Raw genomic sequence first — 18,019 nt, forward strand, 5'->3', positions numbered from 1 at the left:
AGGCTCCACCCCTCTGGACTTGTTCAAGTTCTATGTGGAGGAGTTGAAGGCACGATTCCATGATGAGAAGAAGATCATTAAGGACATCCTTAAGGTGAGGGAGGCCTGGGGTTGTGGACAAATGAAGGCTGGGGACAGAGTGCACTCCCCAGGTGGGACTCCCTGATAAGCCCTGTTTGGCAGAAGCCTCGTAGCTCACTCAGTTCAGCAGATATCTTCGGTGATACTTTACCGTGCACTGGAGACACAGAAATGAATAAGATACCATTTCTGCTCATAAGGAGCTCATGGCCTAATAGGAAGATAGACATGACAACTGTTACACACAGGAGCAAGTGTTATTACAGAGATGAAAATCAGAAGACTTCACATTTGAACTGCGCCTTTAAGAACGAGTCGGTGGAGATCCTGGCCATAGGGGACTACAGGAGCTAAGGTGGGGTCGGGACAGGGCATGGCAGGTTTGAGGAGCAAGGAGCATAGCTAATCATAAGCTGGTAGCCCACAGATATGTTCTTCCTGGTCTATACAGTGTTGTAGAAAAGTGGAATTTTTGCTCATATTTTAAGATCAGGAGATTGCACATAAAAATCTGGACCTGCAGTTTCTCTTGGGTATTTGGATTATCTAGAAGCACCGGGCTGGTTTTGCAAGGCATTCAGTGGACCCCAGCTGAGATGCCACTGCCTTTTAGAAGGAGCATGTCCTTATCTTCACTACTTCTTATCACCTCCCTGTGGTGACAGTGAGTTCAGCTGCCATTTACTATCATATTGCATATTGCTTTTCTTACACTGGAGAAGTAGTTCTCAGTCTCCGTGCCTATCAAAGATGGAAAAAGTGAGCGATGGACTAAGAGAAACGTGTATTTCAGAGGGAGAAAACAGAAAGCATATTTCTTGGAGGAAGTGAAGAACATTCTAATGCATTCAAGGAGGCAGTATGCATATTTGTTAGGAGTAGGACTAGGAGGCAGAGTGCCTGGGCTAAAAGTCCAGCTTAACCACTTACTGGTTGTGTGACCTTGGGCAGATTGTTAAACCTACCTGAGCCTCAGTTTCCTCATCTGAAAAAGGAGAGTTTTCCATCAAAGTATGCCTTGTTACCAAGAGGAGTAACTTGGCACTTGTGAGGTGAGAAGGGCCTGAGAAGAAAGCTAGAAATGTCCCACAGCACACACAGCATTTCTTTGAAGTCCTGTGTTTTGCCTTACAAATTCATCAGGTGTTGTATTCTAATACTACGTTACTTCTCTGCCTAATATAAGCTTAATATTTTATAATTACCGACCTCATGTAAGACATATTGTCTGTCCTGTGGCTTCCTCTGTTCTCTGGAACCACATGTCCCAGTTTGGAAGTAGAGCTCTGCATGTAAAATTCCTTAAATGCTCAAACAAGAAATTTGAATTTTTATCTTGTAAGTAATGGGGAGCTGGGGAAGGAAATGATCGGATGATGTCTTGGAAAAGCCCTGGTGAGAGTAGAACCTCTCAGGTTTCCTTTAGGGATAAGGAGATACCAGGAGGATAGTACCCGCAGCCACAGAATACTAAAAGTGATAGTGGCAAGTCATTCAAATAAATTTTGAGCTGGAGTCATCCTGTCCTGTTCTGACTCTCTCCCAGACCTCTGCCCTGTTGTTGGGGCCATTTGGAAGAAAAGTCTGGGTGTCCCTGGCCTCTCCAGGCTGGGTCAGAGGTGTGGGACGTGGGCAGGGAGACCAGTCCGGAGGCTACTGTGGTGATCCAGGCAGGAAACGAGCTGGGGCTGGGCCCTGGGGACCGCAGATGAGGGAGGGCTGTGGGGCCCCAACTGTTTCTGAGATGCCCTAGGTTTCCTCAGAGGTGCCTTGGGACAAGCAAGGGGGGTGTTCTGCTCCTTCCTGTTTTCAAGTACAGCATCTTGCTTTGCTTTTATATGTCGAGGTTCTGCATATTTTTATTGAAAAAAAAATTTTCTGCTGTTAAAAAGAAAAAAGTTTAAAACCAGTAGGATAGAGTCATTTAGTAGTAGAATTGACAGATGTGTGTGTATGAAATTGAGGGAAAGGAAGAAGAGTTTGGGTTGGCAGGAGGGGATGATGGCACCATTGGTAAGGATTAAGCAGGAACAGGGCTGGAGAAAATAAGAATTCCATTTGGGGAATTATTCTCAAAAACCACCTGGAGCAGGGAGGCATGAAGTAAATACCATATATTAAGTAGGATAATCATATAAAGTAAAAATATCTAACCCCAGGAGAGCTCGGTTTTATTGCACTTAACTTTTAGCCACACCGTGGCTGGTATTGCTGACAGGCCTGCAGGAGACCTATCCTCGCTGAGTCCTGCCTTTCCACATCTTTGGAGAAAGAAGCCTCCTTAGACAGTGCCCCTTGTTGGGCGCCTGCCTACGGAAGGCCAATGAGCCCAGGAGTCCCTGTGGCCGTCCACTAGTCAGGTGGACTGTGATGGCGCCTCTCATCCCATAGGAGAATGCCAAGAGCCCCGGACTTGGAACAGCTGGAAGACGGAAGATCTGGGTCTGGGAGAGCCATGGGAGAGTGGGGGTAGGGGGAGGTGCTCACGGGAAATGATTTTTGGGAGGATCTGCTGAATTTGAAGTGTCTATTAAATATTCAGTCTGAAAATGAGAGAGGTGGGGAATAAAATTATTAGGGACAGTGCAGATTGCAAAGACAAAGTGTTCTCAGGGGACAAGTGCATGTAGGAGAAGCAGTAGAAGAGGTCAGCGAGACTGGAGGGAACCCTGGAGAGGGGAGCAGTGAAGAAGTGAACAGCAGAGGTGCTGAGGACCAGATGAGCTGAGCGAGGACCGAGAAGGGGCCCTGTTGGGACATGAGCAACCTTTGGGAGAACAGTGTCCATGAAGAGGGTAGAGCAGCACACGCTTCAGTCAGATAACTCCTGGGTATTTATTGGTTGAGACTTCTTAACCAGTGGCTCTGAGCCTGTTTCCTCATCTGTAAAATGGAGATAACTTATGTGCAGGGTGGTGAGAATTTAATAACACTTGAAGTGTCTTGCTTATGGTAGACTCAATCAATACTCCTTTTACTTTGGGCTGCATTTGAAGATTTTGAAGCAAAGGAAAAGAGGCAGAGGTTGTTAGCTTCAGGAAGGTGACAGCAGGGTGGAAAGGAAGTTCCAGGTTAAGGGAGGTGTGTGCTTGAGGGAAGGAGCCAGTGAAGAAATGAGGTTGAAGCTTCACTTCCCTAAGAGAGAAGTTGATCTGTTTGAGAAGGGCTGAGAGCATGCGTTGAGAAAGCCCTCTCCAAAGAAGCAAGAGCATGCCTTTGCTCTCAGCAAGAAGCCTGGAGCGAGCTAGAGCTGTGTGGCAGGCGAGGGAGAAGTTGGGCCTATGCCCCAGAGGACTGGAGAGCCAGACTTCAAACTCCAGTGGCTCCACGTCCCACCAAGTTGTCTTGGGCCAAGCGAAAGAACTTTTCCAAGCTCCTGCTTTACCGGCCCATGGTGCTTTGAGAATGTGAGGTGTTTTCGATGTTGTTTGGGGGTTGTGCACCTGATGGCCTCTATTAATCCCGTGGACCATGTGATCTGTGGGTGTAGTGTCTAAGTACCGGCTTTGGTGTTAGAAAGACCTGCGGTAGAGTTCTCACTCAGTCGTATTCTTATTAGCTATGAGACTTTGGGCAAGTTCTCTAGTTTTTCTAAATCTTGGTTTCTCCTTCCACATACATTTAGAGGACTAGGATGTGTGTTTGAATTTTGATAGGTGAGGAATAAATGAGATGTGGGTGAAGCACTCTGCTTGGTAGCTGGTACATAGTAAGCACTCAATAATACAGCCAAAGGGTGGGACCAGCTGAGGTTGACTGAGAATGCAAGGAAGCTACTGAGCAGCAGGAGGGCCCAGCAGGGGCCCAGGCTTTAAGCAAAGGAACAAAGAACTATTGTAATTGTGAAAAACGAGGCATCTATTAACAGACCTCACATACACACCCCCCCCCCTCCTCTCCCCTCCTCTCCTCCTTCCCTGTGTGATCCAACCCTCCAGCTCCCTGTGACACTAGGGTAGGCATGGGAGCTTAATCATCAGATGGTGAGGACTTGGACAGCATGGTTTCCAAATGCATCCCAGTCCCATGATCTCCTGGGGTGGGTGACTTCTTGAGCATCCTGTAGTCGGACCCCTATGCCTGCCCTGTAGGTGCCCCCTGCTTCATGCGCTGCTGTGCCCACAGGACCGGGGCTTCTGTGTGGAGGTGAACACAGCCTTTGAGGACTTCGCCCACGTCATAAGCTTTGACAAGAGGGCTGCTGCGCTGGACGCAGGCAACATCAAGCTGACCTTCAATAGTGTGAGGGGTTAGGCGGGGCGGGGCTGTAGCCAGGGCTCCTGCACAAACTCATCCCTGTGTCTCGTTCCATTCCTTCTGGCTCACCATCCCAGTATAACTACCCCCTGATGATGGTAGGAGCCCAGACCCCAACTTCCCACCTCCAAAGGTATGCCTGAGGGGGGGCCCGGGCACCCACCCTCCCTGTTGACCCTGCTCTGTGTGCTTTCTGCCCTCAGCTGCTGGAGAAAGCAGAGGCGCGGGAGAGAGAGCGGGAGAAGGAGGAGGCACGAAGGCTTCGGCGCAGGGAGGCCGCCTTTCGAAGCATGCTGAGGCAGGCCGTGCCTGCTCTGGAGCTGGGCACTGCCTGGGAAGAGGTCAGGACTGCAGCCAGGCGCCACACGCCACCCCTCAGTCCTGAGGGCAGCGTTGCTTCTCCACCACTGGTGGCTCACCCCAGTCATAGCACAGCTGGGTCCAGCTCCGGCTCCCTTCCTTCCTCCGCCCCAGCCCTGCCCTGTGCTCATGGCGGCACCCATGCCGTGCCGGGGCTGGTCTGATCAGCAGTGCTCTCCCGTTCAAGGTCCGTGAGCGCTTTGTGTGTGACTCAGCCTTTGAGCAGATCACCCTGGAGTCGGAGCGGATCCGGCTCTTCCGGGAGTTCCTGCAGGTACTGGAGGTGAGGCAGACCTGGTCCGCTGCATCTGTCTGGGCGCTTGAACACCCAAGGCCAGCTCCACAGAGCTTCCCATCCCCCCGCCCCTGCAGCTCTCCTTTCTCTGGACAACTTAAGGGTGGTGGGGTCTTAGATGCCCTGGAGAGGCCTCAGGTTTGCGGCTCAGAGGAGGCAAAACCAGATTTTAGGTTGCAGGGCCCTTCCTGAGGCTAACCCTGGTGCCTGCCTTACTCCTCCCTCTGCCTCTACCAGACTGAATGCCAGCACCTCCACACCAAAGGCCGGAAGCACGGCAGGAAGGGCAAGAAGCACCATCGCAAGCGCTCCCACTCACCCTCAGTGAGTTGGCGGGTAGAGGGAGGTGGGTGTGAGGCTGGACTATCTTGAGGAAATAGGAACCCCTTTTCTTTTCCCCTACATCACCTCCCCTGGAGGGAGATTTGAGGGTTCCTTTGGCCCTGGATCCTGCTCTTTGCCCCCAATTCCCAGACTTGAGGGCTTCTGAAGGCCAGGGATCCCCCACGCTGACATGTATCTACTGATCTGCCCAGGGCTCCGAGTCAGAAGAGGAGGAGCTGCCCCCGCCCTCTCTCCGACCCCCCAAACGGAGGCGGCGGAACCCTTCTGAGTCTGGCTCCGAGCCCTCTTCCTCACTTGATTCAGTTGAAAGTGGGGGTGCTGCCCTTGGAGGACGGAGCTCCCCATCCTCCCGCCTTCTCCTTGGATCAGGTAAGAATTGAGAGTTGAAGAAGTTGACCCAAACCTCAGTCCCTGAGGGTAGAGTGAGTGGATCGGGAGGGTAGGAAGAACTTCCCATCCCTGCCCAGGCAGGAAACTGGGAGAAGGGACGAAAACTGGACTGAGACCTCAGGCAGGTCCCTGTCTAAAGAATGAGCAGACAGATGGACTGCGGCAGAGGAAAGGGTGAGCCCTCCCTTCTCCCATGGGACTTAGACTGGGGGGGTTTCTATCTCCAGATCATGGCCTTCGGAAAGCCAAGAAACCAAAAAAGAAAACTAAGAAGAGAAGACACAAGTCGGTGCGTAGAGAAGAACTACCCAAGGCCCGGCTATTGTGTGAGATCTCTTCCACCCGCCTCCGGGCTGTCCTTCACAGGAACTGAGGCGGCGGGCTCTGGGATCTTACAGAACAGTCCTGAGAGTGAGACAGACCCTGAGGAGAAAGCTGGCAAGGAGAGTGATGAGAAAGACCCAGAGCAGGACAAGGACAGGGAGCTCCGGCTGGTAGAGCTCCCTAACCGCTCCCCAGGTTTTGGAGTCAAGAAAGAGAAGGTGAGAGGCAGGTGGCCGGCCCCAGCCCGGGCAGCTCTGTCCAGGCCTCCTCAGCCCGCAGGGAGGTGCTAGGTGAGCTGTGCCTTTGTTCCACCAGACGGGCTGGGACACGTCAGAAAGTGAGCTGAGTGAGGGCGAGCTGGAGAGGCGGCGGCGGACACTCCTGCAGCAGCTGGATGACCACCAGTGACCACCAGCTGCTCCGCCTCGGGTCTGTGTGAGGCTGTGGCTCCTAGAACACCCTCACCGTCTGCCACAGACTCCTTCGCTAGGCTGGTCTGTGTCCACTTTTTCTCAAGTAACCCCACCCCCAACACACCATTGCTGGCACCTCCCAAGGTTGTTCATGGTGTTGAAGGGTCCCCCCACTTCCCGGACAAGTAGTGCAGTCCTTGCCCTCAGCCCCAGAGCAGAGATTGATGGTGTATGCCATGTGGGGTGGGTGGTGCCAGTAGATAAAATGTGAGAAGGGGCCTCCAGGGAAGAGTGACAGGCTGGTGGACACAACCTGGGTGGCAGAGGGTGGGGTCCTTACCCTCTAGCATCGGTGCCTGCTTCTGCCTGCCTGGGCCCTAGGGCTCCACCACTCCTTCCTCCAGCCCTGGGACCCAGTGTATGTGTGTTTTGTTTTGTTTTTGTTTTTTAAATAACAATATTTATAACATGGCCAGTGGCTCTTTTGTCTTCTCCATATACAACTGGGACAGGCTGGGGACTAGGCAAGTGCCGCCATGGCCAGCAGAGGGCAATAGTGTCTCGTGGCAGGCCTGCCTGCCTTTGTGTGGTTGGAGGGCACCCAGCCTGGCTCCACACTCCAGGCTTCTGTGCTCACCTCCCCCAAGCAGATGGCAGCTCTGCCAGGCCTCCTTTTCATCCCTGTGGCTCAGATCAGGCTAAATGGCCACCCTGACCCTCCACACTCAGAAAGAGGAGACAGAGTCAGGCCTGGTGCTTCAAGCCTTTGTTGAAAGAAGGGCGAGGGTTTATGTACAAGACAGAAGGGAGGTGGTACATGTACAAAAACGACTGGGTCCCTGTATTTCCTTCCAGGACCTAAGAAACTTGCAGGGGACTGAGAAAATAGCTAAGACCACCATGCTCCCCGCCCCCCAAAAAGACTTAGCTGAGGAAAGGAAGTGAAGATGCTGTTGGCACACCCTTTCTCTAGCTGTCTTAGGGCTGGGGCAGAGAAAACCCCTCTGGCTACCTCGGCAAGGACACAGTCAGCTTGGAATGGAAAGGGCCAGGTCTGTGGGCAGTGAGCGTGGCATCTCTCCTACACCCTTATCACTAGGGCACAGCTGAGCGGGGCCCAGGCTTAGGAGGGCCTTGCTCCTGGTAAAAGGTGATCTGAGATTGGCAGGGTCCCAGGGCTCCCCAAGCCTGGACTTTTCTAGACCACAGCTGACCACAGGGCTGTGAAAAAGAAGGGAAGAAAAAAAAAGGGGTAGTTGCTTTTCTCTCATCCCTCTGGCTCTAATGACAGATGGGCCTAGATGTCCCAATGTAGGCTAAAGCTGGAAATGGTTTTTCCAGCCCTGAGCTGACCCTTGGTGACCCTTCGGGAAATGAAGTTGAAGACCTTGGGGGCAAAGTGCAGTACTGGAGGCACCAGGGCCATGTCAGGCCCCAAAAGACCTGGTGCCCACAATGGCGGCAGGCGAGATGCAGCTTTGAGAGCTGGGGTAGACACCAGGTCGGGAGCAGCATAGCCCTCTGCTGGGCCCTTGGCCGATTCCAGGGTTCCAGGTCCACTGGCAGGACTCAGGATGGAAGTGCTTCTGCCTCCTAGAGGGTCTCAGTGGGGGCCTGGAGCCCGAGGGGGGCCACTGGGTGGCGCAGCACTCCTGGCTTGGTGGCGAACGACAATGGGCTGGCAGTGGAGGCCTGTGGGGGAGACAGAGGCCGGTAAGCAGGCAGGCGGCCAGGCTAGGCCCACCCTCTGTAGGACAACCCCTTCAGGAGCAGCCCACAGGCAGGGCCAGAGAAGCAGCAGCCATGAGGCCGATGAGGAAGGAGCTTAAAGAGGCTGGAGGGGACGGTCAGAGCATGGCTGGGGCTCTGCGTTTTCAGAGGTTCTGGAGGGGTGAGTAGAGGCCCCTGGGCAGTGGTAGAAACAAGGTAGACTCAGCAAGAGCCAGAATTTGGGAAGAGATCTCACGCAGACTAGATATCGGGAAACAGAGGTCAAGGGAACCGGATGCTCCTGGGGCAGAAGCTGCTGCCAGAGCTTCCCAAGGGGGAAACAAGAACAAAGGACACCTGGCCCAGGAACGGAGCTGAAGCTCAAGCCGTCACAGGCCGTGGCCTGGTCCTGCCTGCTCGGAACTCCCTCCATCTTCTACACCTTAGTAGAAGCTAGGACAGCGTTAGTGGGAGAGAGACCACTTCCCTGAGGGCACATGCAGGACACAAGCCACGCTTCTCAGAGCATGGGGCATGCAGGGAGGCAAGTATGTTACCCCATCACTGGGAGGCAGCCAAGTCATGCAGAGGAGGAAGGTGCCTGTGGGTCCCAGCAGGAGTTCTGGGAGGTGGGCATGCAGAGGGCAGCTGTGCTGCCCAGTACCTGTCAAGGGCCCCAGCCTTAGGGGTTAACAGTTTGACTCATCATGGTGGGCTGCATCGCAGAAGAAGCGTGAGCCCCGCTTGGCAGTACGGGCCGTGAAAGGGACACTCTTCAGCACTGTGGCCCAGGAGAGAGACACCATGTCAGGCCCCGTGGGGGTCGGGTGGGAGGAGAGCCCAGGGCATATGGTTGGTTTTGGGGAGCTGGGCCCAGCGCCCAGGCCCCAGGAAGGACAAGGGCCCCACCTGTGATGATGTCCTCAATGGTACCATCCTTCCCCTCGTACACAGGCCGGTGCTCCTTAGCCTGGCGCCGCCTCAGCTCTGCAATTAGCTCCTGCTGTTGCCACTTGTTCCTCTGGGATGGGGTCTAGGGGCGAGCATTTGAAGGGAATGCAGTCATCACTGACCTACCATGGGGCTGGTTCCTGCCCCAAGATGCAGTCTGAGGATGTCCTCAATTGTGCATGGCAGCCCAGCCCCCATCCTTGCCTGGGAATCCCCTCCCAAAGCCCCTCTCCCCATCCCTTTGGACGCCAGCCCCAGGCCCTCTGGGTGGTCTGGGCTCCAGTTTTCCATCTCTTCTCTCCCTCCGTTTGCTCCACCCCCTTCTAATCCTCTGCCCAGTCTCCTCCAGGTCTCCGCTCTTGGTCCCACCCACCTTGGCATCCAGTTTCTTGGCTTCCTGAGCCAGCTGCTTCTCCCGCATTACCTCCTCCTGCTTCTTGCGGGCTTCATTCTCTTGTTCTGCTTCCTAAGAACCATGGTGGTGGGGGTGGGGAGCGGGTGTGAGGCTCACACAGGCTGCGAGGGGAGGGGCTGACACTGAGGGTGGAGAGTGGGTGGCAGTGGGACCAGCAACCCCAGGTGGCCACCCTCTGGAGGGGCACTTCCTGCCCCAAACAATGACAGGAAGGGTCTGGGCCCCCACCCTGCCCACCAGTTCACAGCTAAGAGGCCTGTGGCCAGTTTCCCTCGCTCCCTCCCAGGACTCAGAGGAGGAGACGGAAAAGGCCCAGACTTGAAGCCCAGCCCTCTCTCCCCATAGCAGTTTTCTCTCAGTCTTTTCTTTCAAAGCCTCTCTTCTGCTCACCTTGTAAGAACGAATAAATCGGACAAATACTGGGAAGAACACAGAAGGAGGCGTGGTCTTGGGACTCTCACCAAAGTAGCGCACAACTGCGTTGTAGGCCTCCTGGGAAAGGGTGGGAAGAAGGGGTCAGCCTGGCGGGGAAGGAGAAGCCAGCTCCCCCCAGGGACGGGAGGCCCAAAGCAAGCCATGCCCAGCCCCTACGGCCTGGAAAAGAACCTGGGCTCCCAAAGCTTCCTCGAGTTTGCCTCTGCCTGCCACTCCCAACGTCCCCCACCCAGCCCCCCCATTAAGCCAGCTGGCCAGCCACTTGACAAAAGCTCTTTGATCTAAACCAGAACTAAGCCCACCGAGTGGGGCACAGCGCCTTAACCCTGGCTGCTCCCACCAGCCTCCACCCTGTGCTCACTTCAGCCGTCTTGGCATCGCGCTGGAGCTTGTCCAGTTTGCCTTCATTTGTGCTGAGGAAGTTCCGAAGGACACTGTTGTCATGTATGCTGCACTCCCGTCGAATCAGCTCCATGCCCCGGCCCAGCTCCTTCACATCTAGCAGCACGTTCTCCAGGGACACTGTGGTCACCAGAGCCCAGGTTGAGGCCCGCCCAGGGCCTGACATGCCCACCTCCCAGCCCAGGGCTACAGCGAACTCCGGCGCTCCCCCTCAGCACGGGCTCCCTCAGGTTCTCATGCTCTGGCTTCCTGAACTACCCAGGTAGACAGAGAGAGGGGGCACCGCAGCCGGCGGGCTCTCACAGGGGCAAGGAAAAGGAATGCAGGCTGGGAGCTCACGACCCCAAAGAGCAAGGTAGCAAAGGGAGGCATGCTGCTCTCCAGAACAAAGCTGCCTCAGGCCTGCCCGTTTTCATGAGTGGGGCAGAAATAACAGCTACCTCATGTCTGAGGGGGGCTTTATGGTTTTTCTAAGTGCTTCCCATACATCATAGAGAAATGCAGTCTCTGGGGCCGGCCTGAAGGAGTTGGGCGTGAAGAGCCACTGTGGCCTTCCTCTACCTGCTCCCACGCACCCAGGTGGGGAGGGCTGGGCGGGTCCTGATGCCTGCAGGCGGTTCCGTCTAGGGTGGCCCCTGCCCATGGCCCCAGCGGAAAGCTTTGAAGGTGTCAGAAAAGAAGAAAAGCCAGAAACAAAGGGACCCAAGTGTTCCTTCTCCTCATAGCTTCCTGGGATTGTCCTGGGCTGAACATGAGGGCAGGCTCGGGGGCCCAGACTCCCTCACCTGCTGCAGCCTTTTCCACAAAGTGCAGCTCATGCCAGAAGTTAGCCAGGTCTGGGTACTTCTCCTTCACCGTCAAGGCAATGAAATGCAGCAGTGTCATCTTTCTGTCAGTGGACTTGGTGTCCAGCAGCTGGGAGACGGGGGCAGGGGGCAATGCAAGAGAGCTAAGCTCCCTGGCTCCACAGCCGTTGCCCCACAGGCTTCCTGGCCCCGTGTTGCCCTCACCATCTTACCAGATCCAGGCTCTGGAGCTTGAAGCCGTACACTGCTCCCCGCTTGCTGCTGTTCATGTAGTTCCCCAGTGCAAGTATGATCTGTTGAGAAGACGCAGAGGAGAAGGTCAGGCCAAGCCCTGAGGGCTCCCTCCTCCTCTCTGCACACCCCAGGACTTGGGGCCCACCAGCAACCCCATCCACAACCTCTCCTCACCTCCAACATCTGCTTCAGCTTCTGTGAGGACTTGACAGAGGCAGAGGCTGCAATGATGGCATTGAGTTGCTGGAAAGCAGGATGAAGAGCTGAGTAACCCCAGGCTGGGATGGGGCAAAGTCCGTGAGGTACTGGGAGGACCCGCAGGGCCAGGGAAGTGACTGCTAGCAGGTGGACAGCAGAGAGGGAGCTGTGGTTTGGGTGGGGGTCCTACCGGCGTAAGCATTTGCAGGTTGTCCTGGAAGTTGCCCAGGAAGGCCATGCCAGCCATTCGCTGGGTCAGCCGCTCCACCTTGCTGAAGAGCAGCATGAAACGGTCCTCGGCTGCCAGCTCTTCCAGGGGCTGCCGCTCGCGCTCATATTGCCGCAGCAGCTTCACCTCTGCCTCCGTGGGCAGGAAGCGCATCAGGCACTCCACGAAGTCCACCGGTAGTGTCTGCAGGTCAAACCTGTGTAGGGGGGAGGAGCCCCTTCAGGTCTCATATTTGCCCACATTATCCATCATCCCTTTATTCTCCAGCTCCTAGCAGGACGGAGGGTGGAGTCTGTGAGCAGGACACAGCCAGAGGCAGAGGACCATTGTAGGGGGCCATTCCATGCCCTGCTTAGAAACCCTTCAATATCCTCCCTCTGCTCCTAGGGAGAAGTCTTAACACCTGAACATGGCTTAGGAGGCTCAGCCTGCAAGAATTTTGCTCACCTTTCTACCCTGTCTCTTCCACTCCCCTTCTTACACTAAAGCCACAGCCAATTTTCAGTACCCAGGACACCATGCTTCTCCCTCCAGGCCCTGAACTGGACTTCATATACTTCTTTCAGGTTGTGGATGAAATATCACCTCCCCTGCAAAGCCTTCCATGATTTCCCAGCTCAGCTACCTGGCCCTCCCTGTTCTCCCAAAGCTGCCTGTACCTCCATCGTGGTGGTGGTTATCACCCACCACCATCATGGTGATGGACTGTGTTACTGGACTGTTCCCACTAGACTGGGAGTTCCTTGAGTGAAGGTCTGGGCTGAATCCCCAGCATCTCACACATGCCTGGCACCCAGCATGGACGCAGTTAAGTTCTGGCCAAGCCAATGGATGACTGAGGGGTGTGAGGCAGTTCTGCCAATGCCCTGGAATCCAGGGAAGGCCAGGACCCAAGACAAAGAACTGGGTTAACAACTGGCTGGGGACCAGGGCCAGGTCAGTGGAAGCCTCACGTGTGGATAGCCCTGCAGATCTCCTCAGCTGAGCGGCCAGCCTTGCGTAGGGTGATGGCCAGGTTCTTGGCACGATTGGCTTCCAACAGGGTCACCTTGCTGGCAGCCTTTTGCGCTGTCTTATTCTTGGAGCAGATGAGGTCAAGGGCAGGGCCCTGGGCTTTCGTCTTGAACAGTTCTTCAAATTTGTCCAGGTCCAGGTCCTGGCAGAAGTTCACGAGAAGGAAAATGCTGTGGCCTCTTACTACTAGCGGAACCCTGGCAGCCCGCCCAGCAGCACTGGCTCAGCTCTGGATCATGGAGGGCTGAGCCTGAGGGCCAGGAGATCTGGCTAAAAGGGCAACATGGTTCCCAGCCCCCCAACTTCCCTCCCCCCCAGGGCCCCAGGCCCTGCTACCTCCAAGATCTTCTCATCATCGAGTTCACTGAAGACAGTGCCACTGATCTGGTTGGGTTTCAGCGCTGTCCAGTTGAAGACAGGCAGCCGGAACTTGGTCTTAATAGGTTTCTTGATGCGAATGGCTAATTTGGAAGGAGGATCAAATGAGGCAGGGACAAAGGACATGCTCCCTTGGTCCCACTAGCCCTGCCCAGAGCCCTGGGGGGACACTCACCTGACAGGCCTACTGTCAACACCACAGAGGGAGCAGCGCCAGGGAGAGGTGGGGCTGGAGGACACTTGCCTGGAGGAAGAAGAATGGCACAGTGGGCCAGGGGCCAAGAGACTTTTCAGAGGTCCCCTCCCCTTTTCCTGCCCAACCTGGCCTTAAACTGTCGGGGAAGGAGGCTGCATGAAGTCCCTGCTCCAGAGGCTCCCAGGGGTCTTAACTCTGACCGGGGCAGGTCTTGCTAGTCTGACCCACTGCTTGGGTCGAAGCCCTCTCCTCAACTGTCTTCAGAGGAACCGGGAACAGCAGCTTTGTGATCCTTAAAACAGATCCATGTCTGCCTTCAGACATCCTTTCCTAGTAGTAAGTTGAGCCTCCCTCAGATTCTAACCCCTCCTCAGCCCTTTCCCACCTGCCTTTACATCCTTCCAGCCACGTCCCCAGTTTCTTCCTGAGGAAGATACTGCTGACTAGGGTTTGAGTCTGGCCCCACAATGACGCTGCCCCTCCCAGCTCCTAGGGTCCTCCTTACCTGGTAACGGGGGAGGGGGCGGGGGCAAGGGAGGAGCAGGCGGAGGAGGCAGAGGGAGAGCCTCCTCGGGGGGCGGGGCTGGAGCCAGGAGGTCCAGGTCCGAGCGCGGCACGCCCTCGCTCAGCTCCGCAGGGCCCACCCGCGCCAGGGCCTCACTGCTGACAGACTCCAGGCCCCTGGCACTGGGCTCCAAGTGGCATCGACGCTGGAAGGCCTCCTCCTTCTCTTTAATGAGCCGCCGTAGGGTGTGCACTTGGTGGCTCGTGTTCTCATAGGTCTCCTGTTGGGCAGATGCACCATTCAGAAAAGAGAGGACTGAGGCCCAGCAGTCACTGACCCAGGAGTGAGACTTCCTACCCAATGGTCTCTCAGCTAGGGTCTCTGGGGCAGCACAAGAAACCCTGGTAAGCACCAGGGGAAACTGGAATGCAACAGAACAAAAGGTGAGCACAAGAGCCCTGTGGTGTCTGTCCTTCCTCTCCGCTCCAGCCTTAGTCTCGTTGGTCCCTCAAAGAAGGGACCTGGGTAGAAGATGCCCCTGGGTAACTCTCCAGCCTGCTGTGCGGCTCTCAGCCCTGTGTTCATCACTGCTCATTTCATGTGGCCTTGTGTACTCTCTCAGTTGGGAGCCCCTGTGGACAAGACCCTGCCTTAGCCATCTCCGTGTCCTCCATACTCCTTATGCACTTCAGACTCTTAGCCCCTAGGGGCTCAGCAGATACATACTGAGCTCAACAGAGCCAGCATAACTGTACTCTGGAAGAAAAGGTTGGTTGGAGCATGATTTTTATACACTAACAAAAAGTTAGCTGAGTGGACAGAGAAGCCACTGAAATATAAGGACCCCTGCTCTCCCGATTTAGGAGACCTGGTGGATATTCTAACAATAGCCCCAAGGACCTGGGTTACTCTGAGCCTGCTCATGACGCAGGGCTGGGGAAAGCGCTGGAGGTGCAGGGAGGGAAAAGCAGCAGGATGGGCTGGTGGGAGGAGACCCCAGAGGTGCCCCTGCTACCTGTCAGCTCCCACCCTCTTCTGTGCATGTCTGGCCTACTCTGGCTTCAGCTTCCTTCTCCAACCAAAAAATTGGGTGAAATCATCAGCCCACCCTTATCTGAGTGTCTCAAGGTCATGAATAAAGATCTGGATTCTCAAGGCCCTGAAATGACTCAGGAAAGAAAAACAAAGATCCTTAGGCCATGAAGCCCAACACCAGCCAGGAACTCCCTTCCCCTAGTTACTTGGTACCTTGATGCTCTCTAGTTCCTTCTCCCGCTGCAGCAGCTGCTTCTCTAGCTCGGCCACCCGCATCATGTTCTCGTTCTCTAGGTCCAGAAGCTTCTCCGTGAGCTGCAGGATGGGAAGGGCAGGTTTGGGGCTGGCTCTAAAGTCTGGGTACTCAGCACAGCCTAAGCCCAGTCAAGACCGGGGATGCAAAGGCAGCCTGGCCTGGTGGCTGCCCTACGTTGCTCCCGTGAGTCCAGGGTCTGAGACCACGTGAAACAGTACAAGACAAAGGGTCACATCTGACTCGCCCGAGCCAGAGGCCACCTCACGGCCAGTCCTCAGGTGAGTGTGAGTTCTGATCTGGGGACCATCCAGTGCCTCAGCCAGAGGGTGCGTCCTCAGACGGCCCCGGCCTCAGCCCGGAGGCCAGTAGGCAAGCTCCGGATTCCGGAGCTCAGGTGTCCCCACCCTGCCCGCCTTCAGCAATGGTTCTGGGGGCACAGGTGGGCCACCTACGTGGGACACATGCTCCTCCAGTTCTTCCACCTTCTCCAGGGCCACATTTTTGGTCTCAGCGTCCTCCAACAAACCCCCCACGTCAAACACGTTGTCCAGGTACGCCTGGATCTGCACCTGCAGCTTCTCGCTCTCTGTGTGCCTTGACTTCTAGGGAGAGCAGGGGGAGTAGTAAGTGGTTGGGGAGCCTCCTGAGGAAGACTTAGTCCTCACACCCTCCATGGCCATGTCCTGGAGCAGGAGACCCAGGAGATCCTCCTGCGGCCATGCCTGGTTCTTGCCCCTGCTGGAGCTGCCTGATCGGGGCGCCCTCAGCAGGAAGGAGGGGGGGCCTGAGTCCCTGGCCACAGAAGACAGGCAGGGATCCAGGGGCATCCAGGTCTAGGCTCTTGTAAAAGGAAAACCCTTGGTGATATGGCTAAGCTGGTCCTCTGCCCCGAAGTGCCTCACCCTGTACAGACTCAAGCCCACTCACCTGCAGGAACTCCTCCAGCCCCAGCTTAGTAAACTCATACTGCAGGTGGACCCGGAAGTTCATATCCTCCACCGAGTGCACCACAATGTTGATAAACTGCATGCAGGCCACCTGGGGAAGGAGCGGCCCAGATGGGCAGAGACAGGAAGGGCAGGAGACAGCGGGAGACAAGGAGGGTGGGCGGCCATTAGAACCGGCATTGTCAGGTGGGTAATCAAGAGCAGTGAATACAACAGGTTAAGTTTTCTGGGAGCAAAAGAGTATTTTAACTTTAAAAAATGTCAAACTTAATATTCAGTGTATGAAGGCAAGTAAATTACATGAGACATAGATGTAAATGAAGCTACAGCTCTCTGGTTTCCTCTGCACATTAGCAGGTACCCCTTGAGACATCCCGGCTTAGCTGAAGACCCTAGACTGACGGGCAGAGAAGCTGGAGGAAGATCTCAGGAAAGGGAAAGCAGTTCAGAAAGGATCCAAATCAGGGATGGTAAGGCCTATAAAAGGGGGAAAGGGGGCAGACCTGAGACCCTCAAGTGACATTGTCCTGAAGTTTCTAAAAGCTCTCTGGGGTGGGCGAATGGACAAGGGGCATTACTGGGTAGAGAAAATAATTTTTTTTCTACACAGAATATCAAAATCCGTTGTGAGCCTGGCCCCTGAGAACAGGGAGCAGGTGGCTCTGCTGGACATGCGCCTGACCCAGGCCCGGTTCCTCACCATGAAGTCGATGTTGCTGTCCTCATTCCGGAAATAGTCCATCAGCTTCTCAAAGCGGTGCAGCTCCTTGCATACCTGAACAAGCAGACTTCTCAGGGAAAGGACCTGCCCTAGGCAGAGCCCAAGGCCCTGAACTCTGGCTCCCAGGAGTATCACAGCAAAGGGACTGATTCAGACCAAGTTTAACCACTGCTATCTCTATTCAATGGACCATTCATGACACGACAGAAGAAAGCCTGGGACCTGGCACCTGCCCTGGGTCCCTGGTCCCCCACCAACTCACTTTAGGGAGCTCAGTAAAGCCCATGCCCTTAGTCTGGGCTTTAGTTGCCTCTGGGGGTAGGCCAAGAAGAAACATGGGGTCTGCTGTGGCCAAATTACTGAACGAAAGAGGGAGCAAGGAGGAAGGTTGGAGGCCATGGCTGAGATGGGAGGCTGGGGTCCTAGTGGGTACACGGGAGAGAGGCCAGGGTGCAGGAAAGCCCCTGTGCTGAGAGGGGTCCCGAGACTACTCTGAGCTCTGGCTTCAAGGAGGAAGAGCCATTTCCTGGCTGGAACAATGGATGTTAGGGAAGCAGTCCATAGAGGAGGAAGGGGTGGGACCAGCAGCTGTGGCTGGGTGTCGAGGAATCCTATGTTCAGGCAGACGGGGGTTTCAGAGCCAGGCCCAGAGCTGGGGAAATTCCAAGTAGAAGCTCCCTTTCCCCTCACCAGTAACAGCCACCACCCCAGGAGGATCCTTGCTTGCTTTTGCCTCCCACTTCAAAGACATCTGCCTTGGGTTCTACCAGTGGGTCCACTGCCTCAGAACTACCTGGGGAGCCTGTTAGAACACATACCCAGGCCTCCCAAGGGCCCATTTGTTCAACAAGCTCTTCAGGTATTCTAAGGCATGGCCAGGTTAGGACCCCTGGACTAGAGCCCTCAGATAGCTGAGGGCATCCTTAGCTGGCCAATCAAGAACTTTCCTCGCATATGATCTGATAAGACTAAAGTTCTGGTTTTGTGAAAAAAAAAAAAACCCCACAAAACATGGGGGTGGGGAGTGGCAGGTTACTTAGGTAAGCACTAGGATGTTAAAAATCACTGGGATGTATAAGGTTGCAGGAAAGGGTACTTACCTACCTGGCTCCCACCTCCCCC

The 18,019-nt window shown here is 55.2% G+C and overlaps 2 protein-coding genes across 7 annotated transcripts in view; one reads left to right on the top strand and one right to left on the bottom strand.

Annotated features, from left to right (window-relative positions):
* The window catches only part of PRPF40B (pre-mRNA processing factor 40B), a 20,509-nt gene extending 13,572 nt beyond the window's left edge, over positions 1–6,937 (top strand). For 4 of the 5 annotated variants that reach the window (XM_019662237.1, XM_019662238.1, XM_019662241.1 and 1 more), the window contains 9 exons: positions 3–94; positions 4,207–4,323; positions 4,542–4,679; positions 4,886–4,981; positions 5,231–5,317; positions 5,530–5,707; positions 5,956–6,017; positions 6,127–6,270; positions 6,368–6,937. In XM_019662237.1, the coding sequence (XP_019517782.1) occupies positions 3–94; positions 4,207–4,323; positions 4,542–4,679; positions 4,886–4,981; positions 5,231–5,317; positions 5,530–5,707; positions 5,956–6,017; positions 6,127–6,270; positions 6,368–6,460 (1,007 nt within the window). In that variant the 3' untranslated portion in view covers positions 6,461–6,937. Of the gene's footprint in view, positions 1–2; positions 95–4,206; positions 4,324–4,541; positions 4,680–4,885; positions 4,982–5,230; positions 5,318–5,529; positions 5,708–5,955; positions 6,271–6,367 lie in introns of those variants that run through there. The other variant, XM_019662240.1, reaches the window with a different exon arrangement.
* A 279-nt stretch (positions 6,938–7,216) lies between these two features.
* Positions 7,217–18,019, bottom strand: part of FMNL3 (formin like 3) — a 50,447-nt gene continuing 39,644 nt past the window's right edge. For both annotated transcript variants that reach the window (XM_019662288.1, XM_019662287.1), the window contains 17 exons: positions 16,877–16,955; positions 16,157–16,267; positions 15,682–15,831; positions 15,187–15,288; positions 13,939–14,218; positions 13,413–13,481; positions 13,196–13,320; positions 12,799–13,001; positions 11,807–12,041; positions 11,593–11,661; positions 11,397–11,477; positions 11,164–11,293; positions 10,338–10,498; positions 9,932–10,033; positions 9,500–9,592; positions 9,085–9,208; positions 7,217–8,157 (listed from right to left, as the gene is read on the bottom strand). In XM_019662288.1, the coding sequence (XP_019517833.1) occupies positions 8,069–8,157; positions 9,085–9,208; positions 9,500–9,592; positions 9,932–10,033; positions 10,338–10,498; positions 11,164–11,293; positions 11,397–11,477; positions 11,593–11,661; positions 11,807–12,041; positions 12,799–13,001; positions 13,196–13,320; positions 13,413–13,481; positions 13,939–14,218; positions 15,187–15,288; positions 15,682–15,831; positions 16,157–16,267; positions 16,877–16,955 (2,203 nt within the window). In that variant the 3' untranslated portion in view covers positions 7,217–8,068. The remainder of the gene's footprint in view (positions 8,158–9,084; positions 9,209–9,499; positions 9,593–9,931; positions 10,034–10,337; positions 10,499–11,163; positions 11,294–11,396; positions 11,478–11,592; positions 11,662–11,806; positions 12,042–12,798; positions 13,002–13,195; positions 13,321–13,412; positions 13,482–13,938; positions 14,219–15,186; positions 15,289–15,681; positions 15,832–16,156; positions 16,268–16,876; positions 16,956–18,019) is intronic.

The sequence above is a fragment of the Hipposideros armiger genome, unplaced genomic scaffold (genome assembly GCF_001890085.2).
Source record: "Hipposideros armiger isolate ML-2016 unplaced genomic scaffold, ASM189008v1 scaffold_371, whole genome shotgun sequence".
Taxonomy (NCBI): Eukaryota; Metazoa; Chordata; class Mammalia; order Chiroptera; family Hipposideridae; genus Hipposideros; species Hipposideros armiger.